Source organism: Rhinopithecus roxellana, chromosome 17 (assembly GCF_007565055.1).
Source record: "Rhinopithecus roxellana isolate Shanxi Qingling chromosome 17, ASM756505v1, whole genome shotgun sequence".
NCBI lineage: Eukaryota > Metazoa > Chordata > Mammalia > Primates > Cercopithecidae > Rhinopithecus > Rhinopithecus roxellana.
In genome coordinates, this window is record NC_044565.1 from 62,002,355 (window position 1) to 62,014,640 (window position 12,286).

At 38.8% G+C, this 12,286-nt stretch overlaps 1 protein-coding gene across 13 annotated transcripts in view; it reads right to left on the reverse strand.

Moving 5' to 3' along the window:
• Window positions 1–4,625: 4,625 nt before the first annotated feature.
• The window catches only part of PUM2 (pumilio RNA binding family member 2), a 108,874-nt gene continuing 101,213 nt past the window's right edge, over window positions 4,626–12,286 (reverse strand). For 8 of the 13 annotated variants that reach the window (XM_030920797.1, XM_030920795.1, XM_030920788.1 and 5 more), the window contains 5 exons: window positions 11,969–12,106; window positions 11,155–11,280; window positions 10,824–10,945; window positions 9,780–9,972; window positions 4,647–7,642 (listed from right to left, as the gene is read on the reverse strand). In XM_030920797.1, coding sequence (XP_030776657.1) covers window positions 7,511–7,642; window positions 9,780–9,972; window positions 10,824–10,945; window positions 11,155–11,280; window positions 11,969–12,106 — 711 coding nt within the window. In that variant the 3' untranslated portion in view covers window positions 4,647–7,510. Of the gene's footprint in view, window positions 7,643–9,779; window positions 9,973–10,823; window positions 10,946–11,154; window positions 11,281–11,968; window positions 12,107–12,286 lie in introns of all 13 variants that reach the window. The other 5 variants (XM_030920790.1, XM_030920794.1, XM_030920792.1 and 2 more) reach the window with 3 other exon arrangements.

A 12,286-nucleotide genomic window follows, 5' to 3' on the forward strand; every position in this document is an offset into this window, starting at 1 on the left:
TGTAGAGTTGGGTGAGACCCTTGTTTCTGATTTCTAAACACCTATTGCTTTGAGGAAGCTTCCATCATCCTAACTGTTGTCCAGGCAAGGTTGAGAGGGAAAGGTTTGGAGGGCTAACAGGCAAATCTTTCTCAGTTCAATGCCTTCCTTGCTATAAGCCAAGTTGGCAGAGCTTTATTAAGGAGTGTTGCCGGGCGCGGTGGCTCACGCCTGTAATCCCAGCACTTTGGGAAGCCGAGGCGGGTGGATCACAAGGTCAGGAGATCGAGACCATCCTGGCTAAGACGGTGAAACCCCGTCTCTGCTAAAAATACAAAAAATTAGCCGGGCGTGTTGGCAGGCGCCTGTAGTCCCAGCTACTCGGGAGGCTGAGACAGGAGAATGGCGTGAACCCGGGAGGCGGAGCTTGCAGTGAGCCGAGATCACGCCACTGCACTCCAGCCTGGGTGATGAGCAAGACTCCATCTCAAAAAAAAAAAAAAAAAAAAAAAGGAGTGTTACTGTGTCTTCCTTCAAACTTGATGCATCAATTGAATGGACCCTTATGCAGGGCTCTTCCTCACTTGGCTACAGCTATGGCTCAACTCTCAAACAAAGCAGAAGTTTATAAATAACTGGACATAGCTATTTATTTATTTATTTATTTATTTATTTATTTATTTATTTGAGATGGAGTCTCACTCTGTTGCCCAGGCTGGAGGGCAGTGGTATGATCTTGGCTCACTGCAACCTCCACTTCCCTGGTTCAAGTGATTCTCCTCCCTCAGCCTCCTGAGTAGCTGGGATTACAGGCACCTGCCATCATGCCCAGCTGAATTTTTTTGTTTATTTGAGATGGAGTTTCACTCTTGTTGCTAAGGCTGCAGTGCAATAGCTCGATTTCAGTCCACCACCACCTCTGTCTCCTGGGTTCAAGTGAGTCCCCTGCCTCAGCCGCCTGAGTAGCTGGGATTACAGGCATGTGCCACCATGCCCGCTATTTTTTTTGTGTGTTTTTAGTAGAGATGGGATTTCTCCATGTTGATCAGGTTGATCTCGAACTCCCGACCTCAGGTGATCCGCCTGACTTGGCCTCCCAAAGTGCTGGGATTACAGGCGTGAGCCACCGCGCCCAACCTAATTTTTTGTATTTTTAATAAAGACGGGGTTTCATCATGTTGGCCAGGCTGATGTCGAACTCCTGACCTCAGGTGATCTGCCCAACTCAGCCTCCCAAAGTGCTGGGATTACAGGTGTGAGCCACCGTGCCCGGCCTGGAGGTAGGTCTTTAAACCAAACACTCAGCAAATAATTGACTTCTTTGCAGGCCCGTTCTTTTGCTGAAGCATAACCATAGCATCAAGAGGCTTCCAAACTGGTGAAAATCATGCAAGGGATGGGATGAGAAATGGCAGAGATCAGCTGATGGTCCCGACACTCTGACTTCCATAAAACCTCAGAGCTTCTAGGTCTCTAATATGCTTTTGTGTATGTTTGTGAGAGATATACCGAGATTTCCCATCACAATGTGTTTGATTTCCTTGCTCTTCTCTCCATCCTGGCAGCTTGTATACATCAGGGCAAATCTACATATGACTTAATGATTTATCTGCAACTTGAGTCAAGAGTTTTGCTCATTTGCAGAAACATCAATTATCTCCAAACCACGTTTTGAGGCTGCATGTAACCAAATTTTAAAAATGAAAACTTATTTTAACTAAGTGGTGAGCAGGGGTTGCTTTAGTAGCTAATGTGTACTGAGTACCTGCCATGGCACTTTACATCTATTCTTTTTAATCCTTACAATCTCGGCAGGTCACCGTTTCCTTGACTTACGCAAGGAAACTAAGGCTTAAAAGATGAAACCACTTACCTACTAGATATGAAGCTAGTGTTTGGCACCTGGACAGTCTAATTCTAGAGCCCAAACTCTGAATCATTACCTTCTGATGCCCTAGAAAGTTTGCATCCATCTTTCTGTTGTTGGGTTTTCTGGTAAAAACTGGAAAATTCCAAAAGAGCTCTGACATTTGAATCAATTTTAGTCCAGCCAATTTCTTTCCCATAAACTACCAAGTACAAGACTATTTCATCTGGTTTTAGTTCTTGGTAAATATATTTTTTTAAATTTCTATGGCACTTCCGCTTCTGCCGAGGTGGTGCCAGAGCCACAGTCATGAGTTTCTTCAAGTTTATCGGTAAGAAGAGCGTTTTCCCAAGTCACTGGGTCTTTCTGATCGGTCCAGGGCGTCGCTCACCAAAGTCACAGGGCCCAGGACTTGTGCTCTCCGGCTTTGTAACGGTTGAAAGGGCCACTCAGTGGAAGAGGGCGCGGGAAGGTTTCTGGGTGCTGGTAATGTTCTGGTTCTTGATCTAAATCCTGGATTCATGAGTATTTATTTGTGAAAATTAATCCATACAGTTACGATTTTTGTGCTCTTTAAAAAGTTCTATGAATGGAACATAGCAGAAACTGGAGAAACTGCCTACAGGAGCTATCCTGGGCTGTCTTGTCCTATATTGTCTTAAGAGTTGGCCGGGCACGTTGGCTCGCGCCTGTAATCCCAGCACTTTGGGAGGCTGAGGCAGGTGGATTGCTTGAGCAGGAGTTCGAGATCAGCCTGGGCAACACAGAGGGACCCCATCTCTACAGAAAATACAAAAAGTAGCTGGGTATTGTGGCATGAGCCTGTGGTCCCAGCTACTTGGGAGGCGGAGATGGGAAACTTGTTTGAACCTGGGAGGTTGAGGCTTCAGTGAGCAGTGATGGCACCACTGCACTCCAGTCTGGGCGAGAGCCAGATCTTGTCAAAAAACAAAACAACAACAACAAACATAATCCTCAGCCACAAGGTTCTGTGGGAAAGTCAGGATAGGACCCTACAAGTAACCAAGGTCCAGCCCAGTCCTGGCCCCCTCCTTCCCTCTGCACTGCAGTGCTTCGAACAGCCTCCTAGGGGTGAGCCCTGACGCCTCAGCACTGCTCTCCTTCTCAGCTCCCTGTTCATAGACAAATTTTCTGAAAGACCTGGAGCATGCAAATTCTACCAGGCATGTTAAGCTAGATACTTTTAAGTGAGGTAGGGAAGGTGGACAGTGAATATGGCTCCTTTAGGGGTTTCTTTGTCCCCTGCCGCTTTAAAATCTTCCGGAGAGTGTCGTCAAAAGGGCATATGGTTCACTACGAGTCAGGTGAATTTAGGAAACCGCTTTCCTTAGGTTGGTAAGCCAGGGTGCAAAGATGTGATATTTCCTTGTTAAGACCTTTTAAATTTCAATACAATGTGGGATAGTATGTCAGTAATCCAAGAGGGTTGCTCAGAAGAGACCCAAACTAAGACAAAGTTAAATTTCAGGAAATACAATGTGTATGATGACATTTCTTTTTCCCACTTAGCTTTATGTAGGTTTCCATTTTGGAGTCTATCAAATTGTTCTGGCTTTTTTTTTCTTTTTATAGCTGTAGAAGGAATGGGAAAAACAGAAATGGTATTAACAAGCAATTCATTGAGAATTAGGTTCTGGGGCCGGGCACAGTGGCTCACGCCTGTAATCCCAGCACTTTGGGAGGCTGAGGCAGGCGGATCACGAGGTCAGGAGATCCTGGCTAACACGGTGAAACCCTGTCTCTACTAATAAATACAAAAAATTAGCCAGGCGTGGTGGCAGGCGCCTATAGTCCCAGCTACTCATGAGGCTGAGGCAGAATGGCGTGAGCTCCCAGGAGGCGGAGCTTGCAGTGAGGTGAGCCAAGATCACACCACTGCACTCCAGCCTGGGCGACAGAGTGAGATTCCGTCTCAAAACAAACAAACAAACAAAAAAAAAACAAAAAACAAAGTTACGTTCTGGATCGGTGTGGTGGCTCATGCCTGTAATCCTAGCACTTTTGGAGGCCACGTGGGGCGGATTATGAGGTCAGGAGCTCAAGACCAGCCTGGCCAATATAGTGAAACCCCTTCTCTACTAAAATACAAAAATCAGCTGGGTGGGTGTGGTGGTGCACACCTGTAGTCTCAGCTACTCGGGAGGCTGAGGCTTGAAGCCGAGGGGCGGAGGTTGCAGTGAGCCAAGATCATGCCACTGCACTCCAGCCTAGGCAACACTGTGAGATTCCGTCTCAAAAAAAAAAAAAAAAAAAAGTTCTTGGCCAGGGAGAGTGGCTCATGCCTGTAATCCCAGCACTTTGGGAGGCCAAAGTAAAAAGACCACTTGGGGCCAGAAGTTCAAGACCAACCTGACCAACACGGCAAGACTCCATCTCTAAAAATTAAAAAAATAAATAAAAAAGGTTCTAGGTATCTTTTTGTATATTCTCAATTCTTACCACTAATGAGTTGTTATCCCTTGATACAGATTAAGGCCTCAAGGTTTAGATAAGTTCATAGTTTGTAAATAATAAGGTAAACTTTAAATCCACACTGAACTTGTTTGCCTTTAGACAACACTGCCTCCTCAAGTTCATGTGGAAACAGGCTAGAAGTTTTATCCTATGAAGTATGCAATTATAGATTCTAAATACTAATCAAAAGATGGAATAAATACCATCAGAGGAATCAGTGGCTCCAGAATAGTACCCATGTGTTAAAAATGTATTGTTTTCCTTATGTCAGAGTAAACCTGAATGGGCAATCTTAAGTTATAACTGAGGTACAGAGGGGTATTTTATCTAGAGAAAAACACAAGACCAAGTTTATTTCATACAATGTTATTCACACATTTTTCATTTTCTAATTTATACATAATGTACAAAGAAGTGAAGTTAACATTATTTCATATGAACCAATAAGAGCCAGGACTTAAGACAAACTGGTCCAGAAACAATCCCTATCAAAAGGAGACAACTCAAGAGTAAAGCCTAGGTAGTTTCTGCCCAATTGTTTCTTTATTCTGAAATGTGATTTTCAGATTTTACCAAAATTTCATGCGAACTTACTAAAAGGTAAAAATTGGGGTGGGCACCCAAAATGGCAGACTGTAAAATTTCTACAAGAAAGGTATTTTTGTAGAGCAGGCCTGAAAGTACTGGGAAGACTGGGTTGTCAGCACTGGGACACATGGGAGTATCAGGACCCCAAGGAGAGGGTTTAGTTTCTCAATGTAGTATCTCTACTTGTCATTTTCTAAAATTGCAGATAACGCCTGTGCCAACAGAGGGCAAGGATGAAGGAAGACTAAGAATTCAACTGTACAAAGACAGGAAAGCCATTACCAATCTCCAACATGACAGCTTTGATCCTGAAACCATGGGCTGATACTGAGAACAAAAGTTCGACATGGGCTGAAAACTCTGAGGTTGGTAATGTAGGAAAAAGTGAGAGTGGCTTTGTGTGGGTTTAAAAAAAATGAAACACACACACACCAAGGCGTTGCTGCAGTGACTGGGGCATGCTGATGACCCAGTATGACCATGAGAAGGAACAGAGACAAGTGTTTGGATTTAATGGCCTCACCAAGGAATGTTGGGTTAGAAAACTAAAATAACTAAACACCAAACATGAAAAAGTATGCCTGGCATCCCCAAACTTTATGCCATTATTTTTAGGTTCATAATATGAATAACTAAGTGATAAAACCTTTAGATTCCATATTGTGCTCAGAAGATTGCTTTTCTCCTGCAGATCTCTAGTAAAAAGATTTCTTCTACAGTCAGCTGAGAGAGCTAGCACGTTCATTTTAGTTTTCAGCACTAAACATAACTGGGTCAACATAAATGTTTATACAAAATACTGACTTCAACAAAATACAAAGCACTTTCTTTATCTTTCAGAAACTGAATATACACAGCAAGTTTTTTTCCAAAATATTTTCATAGGCAAAGGATTAAAAACGATTTTAATTATACACATATGGTCACAATTTTGCCTTAAAAAGATTGTTGGGAAATGTACATAAGGCCGCTTGTAAATGTACATCGTGTTACTGTTATGTCTTATGTCCAGAGAAAAAAATGTTATCATACAGATTTGCTCTTACTTGGGAGTAGGCTATTCAAAAATACAGTACTCTTCTGTACAAAGAAAAAAGTCACATCACATTTAATAAGATGAAAAAAGCATTGGCCTCCATGGTAACCAAATATCTCAGTCCAATACTTTCTATTATGCACAATACCCTGACTTCAATTGAAAGTGATCCAAATTCTAGCATGTCCATATTAACAGTCAACAACTATGTTATAAAACAAAATGATCTCACAATAATAAAAAGAAAGCTGGTTCATACTTCTGAAACCATATAAAGATAAAAAATTTTTAAAAAATCACTCTCGATTTGGAGAAATAAATTTACATTATACAACACTATATTGCCAGGTCAAAGAGGGCAGGGACGTAAATGTACACTAAAATGCAAATGTATCCCAAAGAGATAAAACAAATTCCATTTACAGCATGAAGGTTTACAAATGTACACCTGTACAACCAAGGAAAGCATCACTACTAAATTAGCAAGGCTTTTATAATAAACATTGAAACAAGATTTCCTTTCAAAGTGTAAACTTACATCTATTACTACACACACAATGCATATATTTATAGAAAGCAAAAAGAGCTATCTGAATATGTAATCATGCTTAAATGCTGAGCTATCAAATTCACTTTTCAGTGGCCCCTTTTCATCTCTATCTGGTTCCTACTTTCTGCCTCTATGAAAAAGCAAAATAAAGCTCAACACTTCCTCAACAAGTCTGTAATTCTATAAGCAAAACAAAATACAAATTTCCACTCTTTCTCATTGCAAACCAAACTGAAAAGTTAGTGACTTTTCATTTAGTGCACTAAATTGGAAGTGTCACCATGATTTTGTATTTCTTAACTCTTACAACGACATATGTAAGTATATACAATATTTCCGTACATTGCCAGAGACATTTTAGGGCAGTAATTGTATTAAAACCACATCTACTGTAAATAATGTTAAGTTCTTTTCATCTCAAACCACTTTATTCTTGTCTTACTTGCTCGTTATTTGCATGATAGTTTGTGAATTATCAAAATACAACTTAACTTTTTAAAATATTAATAATATTTATGCAGTTGATTGTTAATCTGTTATAAAAGGTTTCACGCAAAGGAAAAAAAATAAGGACTATAATTCTATATACATCTCTATAAACCTGTTGTGCTATGGGGTTGTAGACCTACCAGACTGTGAGCCAGTTTATTAAAAGAATACTGTACTTTTTCCTTTAAAAACTATTTTTGTGACTTTACAAGGTAAAAATTTACAAAATATGTGACAGCTTTTTATTTTTGATACAGTTACATCATATACAGGCATTCTGTGCTTTGCCAGCAATCCAATCTGATAGGTCTCCACTCAGGGCTGAATATAATTTATAATTCATCCCCCACCCCCCAAATATACACAAGAACCTTAAAAAATTTACAAATGGATGAATAAAGTCAATAAATAGTTTTGCTTTAAAAAAAAAATCGAAGATTCATAGTTGAGTTGTGTTTTGATAATTCACACACACAAAAATTCTTTTCACATGGTTAAATTATCTTCTTTCTCGTGCTCCTGTAATTTACAGCATTCCATTTGGTGGTCCTCCAATAGGTCCTAGGTCCGGGCTATTCTTCAAATAATACTTTTCCAACTTGGCCAGTATATGCTTCCCGTATGTGTATTTGCGCAAAGTAGTAATGTGAGGTCGAATCTGAAAAACAAATAATCTGCTTAGAAAATATAAGTCATTTTAGTTTCTGATTTCTTAAAAAAGCACCCCCAATTTTGGGTAATTTAGAGGAATAATTGCAATAAAAAAAATTTAAATCCAAAGAAAGCTACTTTTTGCAAAAGCAGTTGTGATCCGCTCAATCCCTCCAAACATCTGTTCTCAAAATTGTTCAATGAATAAAACACTACATCTAACTATGTCACATGGAAACAGGCAGAGGCCCCAAATATAGCAAGTTACCCAGTAATTCCACATCCAGGAATTTATTCTACCAAAACAATTACAAAAAGACTTTTGTACAAAGCACTACTTATAACAATTAAACAATTAGGGATAATCCAAATATAATAAATATGATACCAGTTAAATAATGTAGCTGTTAAAAATAAGATTGCAATTTTTTATATTCATTAGTTTACAGCAGAAACACTGAATTAAAAGATAGGTAAACACTTAGAGGCCAGTACTTTGGGAGGATAAGGTGGGAGGATCACCTGAGCCCAGGACTTTGAGACCAAACTGGGCAACACAGCGAGACCCCATCTCTAAAAAATATAAACAGAACTCTATGAGTGTGCATGCCTGTAGTCTCAGTTACTACGGAGACTAAAGTGGGAGGATGGCTTGAGCCAGGAGGCTGAGGCTAGAGTCAGCCGAGATCACAACACTGTACTCCAGCCTGTGCAACAGAGACCCTGTCTTGAAAGAACAGAAGAAAAAGAAAGGAAAACTTACATCAAGTTGAAGAATGAATTTTAAAAATCAGAAGGCCAAAACACTTTTATAGATGGAAGGAATCCTAAGATATCATTTTTCTCTCTATATGAGAGGATCAAAGGGGTTATGTAATTCGCTCCACGTTTTGTAAATGAATACATTAAGATCAAGAGTATTCAAAATAAGTGTTTCTTTCAGTGTTCTTTATGACAATAAGTATTCCTGCTGCAATTACTAATTTCTTAAAAAATTACTAGATTCTAGGAGGAGGATACAGAGAGGAAACAGCTTAAAGGGAAACAATTATGAGTTAGTGCTACCCCCCACAACATAAACACAAAATTCTACTTAGAAAAATGTATTAGGTTAAAATCAATGTTCAACCCATGTATTATGGCAAATTAAACGTAGTCTGCTATCTGCATATGTGGATTCAACCAACCACTGATCAAAAATATTAAAAATATGACAAAGTTTGTATTACACAGATTTTTTACTTATCATTACAGTATGACTATTTACATAGCACTTACATTGTATTAGGTATCATAAGTAATCTTGAGATGGGAGGATATGTTTAGGTTATATGCAAATACTATATGCCATTTTATATAAGGGACTTGAGCATCTGTGAATTTTGGCACAGGAGTAGGTGGGTCCTACAACCAATCCCCCAGTTACTAAGGGGCAACTGTGCAGTTATATAAGATGAAGGCAAAAAGAACAATGTAAAACAGGTAAGAAATTAGAAATGAATATGATTACTTAAGAATTTCTTTTGAATGACTGATTTATTTTTTGAGACAGGGTCTTGCTCTGTTGCCCAGACTGGAGTGCACTGGCATGAACACAGACCACCGTAGCCTCAACCTCCAGGACTCAGGCCATCCTCCCATCTCAGCTGCCTGAGTAGCTGGGACCACAGGCATGTTTATCATTATACCCAGCTAATTTTTAAATTTTTTGTAGAGATGGGGGTCTGTTGCCCAGACTGGTCTTGAACTCCTGGGCTCAAGCGATCTCTCACCACAGGCTCCCAAGTAGCTAGGACTAAAGGCTTGCACCATGATGCTTGTCTAACTTTTTTTTTTTGTTTTTTTTAAGAGGCAGGATCTTGCCACGTTGCTCAGGCTGGTCTCGAATTCCTAGACTCAAGTGATCTTGTCACCTCAGCCTCCCAATCTGCTGGAATTACGGGCAAAAGCCACCATGCCTGGCGTGATAACCTTAAGAATAAAAATGGAAACCATACCAATATATCTGCCAAAGGATATCCATCAATTTTAATTTTTTCCTCCAGTTACAAAATACAGGAGGAAATGAAAGCCCAAGGAGGTTAAATGTGTAGCCTAAACACAAAGACAAAGAAAGTTATCTGAGTGTTATATGCGGTTATTACCTTGTGCATGATTATCTTTCTTTGAGCAGGTTCAGCCATATCAATCATCTTTTGAACCACATAATTGGCATACTGGTCCTTCATCATGGTGTATAAGGCACTGTGAGGACCATCATTCTGGCAGCAAACCTCATCAATCAGTAAAGCTCTCTCAGCACGGGAGGCATGAGTAACACACTTTTCTACTACATTGCTAAAAATTAAAGCAGATAAACAAAGCTTTGTTATTTTTTTCTTTACAGCAAAATTTCCTTGACTTTTGAAAGAATTTTCTTCAATGCACGATAAAACGGAAGTCAGGATGGGATTCTCTTGTCTTATGACTACTTTTATTTTATTTTGTTCTTTTTTTTGAGATAGGGTCTTGTTCTGTCACCCAGGCTGGAGTGCAGTGACGCTATCACAGCTCACTGTAGCCTTGACCTCCCTTGCTCAAGTGATTCTCCCACCTCAGTTTCCCTCACAGCTGAGACTACAGGCATGTGCCATCATGCCTGGATAATTTTTTGTAGAGAAAGGATTTCCTTCTATGTTGCCCAGGATGATCTCAAATTCCTGGGCTCAAGTGATCCTCCTGCCTCTATCTCCCAAAGTGCTGGCTGGGATTTACACGTGTGAGACACTGCACCTGGCCAACTACTTTTATAACAGAAATTGGTATCATGGAACGACCTACATAATTTTGACATCCACAAGTTTAATTATGGGTCTCTTAAAATTGTACTTCAAAAAAAGGAAACCAGATCATTAAAGCTGTGAGGTTTTCAAGAACATGTCCTAAATAAATCTGCATTTCTGGTGTTGGGAAAAATTATTTTCCAAATACAGATTTCAAAAATGAACATACATGGGCAAAACAAATTTGTTACGTAGACTTTTTTTTAAAAAAATAAAAGCAATGTTCTATAGATGCATTTTAATGACACCAAAAAAAAAAAAAAAGACTATACTTTAATGCTACGCTCTACATGTATTTCTGTGGTAACTAATAAAAGTCAATGAGTTGAAAGAATTGACCCCTGAAATTACAAAGTATCCCAATACCTGGCAAATTTGTGTTGACTCAGGGCTAAAACCTTTCCTCTGATTTCGGAAACAATTTTGCTCTTGTCTTCAGGTCGACCATGTTCCAGTACATGCTGAATAACATAATTGCCATACTGATCCTAAGACAGATATTGAAAAATTACTTTCCCCAAGTCATTCCTTAAGAACGATTATTCTTTAAAGACATGTTAACCATGTTGTCTAAAAATCCAGTAGTATAGTTAGGAGAATACAACAGGCATTTGTCTCACTCTTTCTATTTTTCTTTTAAAAATTAAAACAATTTCCAAAAATATATAAACATTTCAAATTATTAGGGAATGTATACCTGTACCAACTGCTCTGTATGTTGGTGGAGTTCTTCTAAGATAGGTAAGGTCTGTTCTGCAGTGCAGTGCTCTAGGATGCGCTGAATTACTCTACAGCCATAAGGATGAGTTGAAAGCACAAATACCTGAGGACAATTAGAAGAATTAAAATTTGTATTCTCTGACATTTTTGAACAGTTCTATGAAGCAGACTATTTCTTTTTTTTTGACACCTCAAAGTAATGTAAAATAGAAGGGTGACGAACTCATATTTAATATGACTACCACCATGTTAGCAAAGACTGGAGAGTGGGGACAGGGAGCATCCCATTTAGGAGCTGAAGATATTTTGATCAAAAGGAATCTAATCAGAACTTTACCTGAACCTGAGTTTATGTAACAATGGGAATGAATGGGTGAAAAGAGAAAGGGTAGTTTAGCATTAAGAAATATTAATTACTAGGGTATTAGTTACAAATTGCTGTGTGTTTTCTGTCTTATTATATAGTCTTAAGTCTTTCTCCAAACCTCCTTCCCTTCTCTGAGTAAACCTGAAAACACCGTTGGGTATAAAAAAAAAATAATTCTAACAGTGATTACTTTTACTTCTTGAAGTAATGTGATTAAACTCTTATTTCTGTTTTGTAGCTTCAGAAAAATGAAGCTATCTACTGACTATGAAAGAGGAAGAAATTAACGTACATTTACTGTTTTGTATCCTATTTTTGTATACAAGTGCTGGGTATTATCTAGTGACTTACGAAAAATGTGTTGATACTCAAAATTCTAAAATAATGCCCTGCTAACAAATTATAAGCCAAAACTCAAACATACTTGTCCCTTGAAAGCATCAATGATGAACTGCAGTGACTGTGGCTGAACACATTCGATACATTTTTGTACAACATGGTTTCCATTCTGATCTTTCACACATTTGAGCACATGACCATCCAGCTCCTTTACCATTTCACTCTGCAAAAGACAGGATGTCATTTAAATAATTACCTAAAAAGAGAAAATACTAGTATATTTTATCTCAGTATTTAAAAAAATATTAAAAAGTGTATTTATCTCAGTATTAAAAATACTGAGATGGGAACAAAAATATATTCAAACATTATTTCCTGTTTGTCATGAGTCTAAATTTTTTTC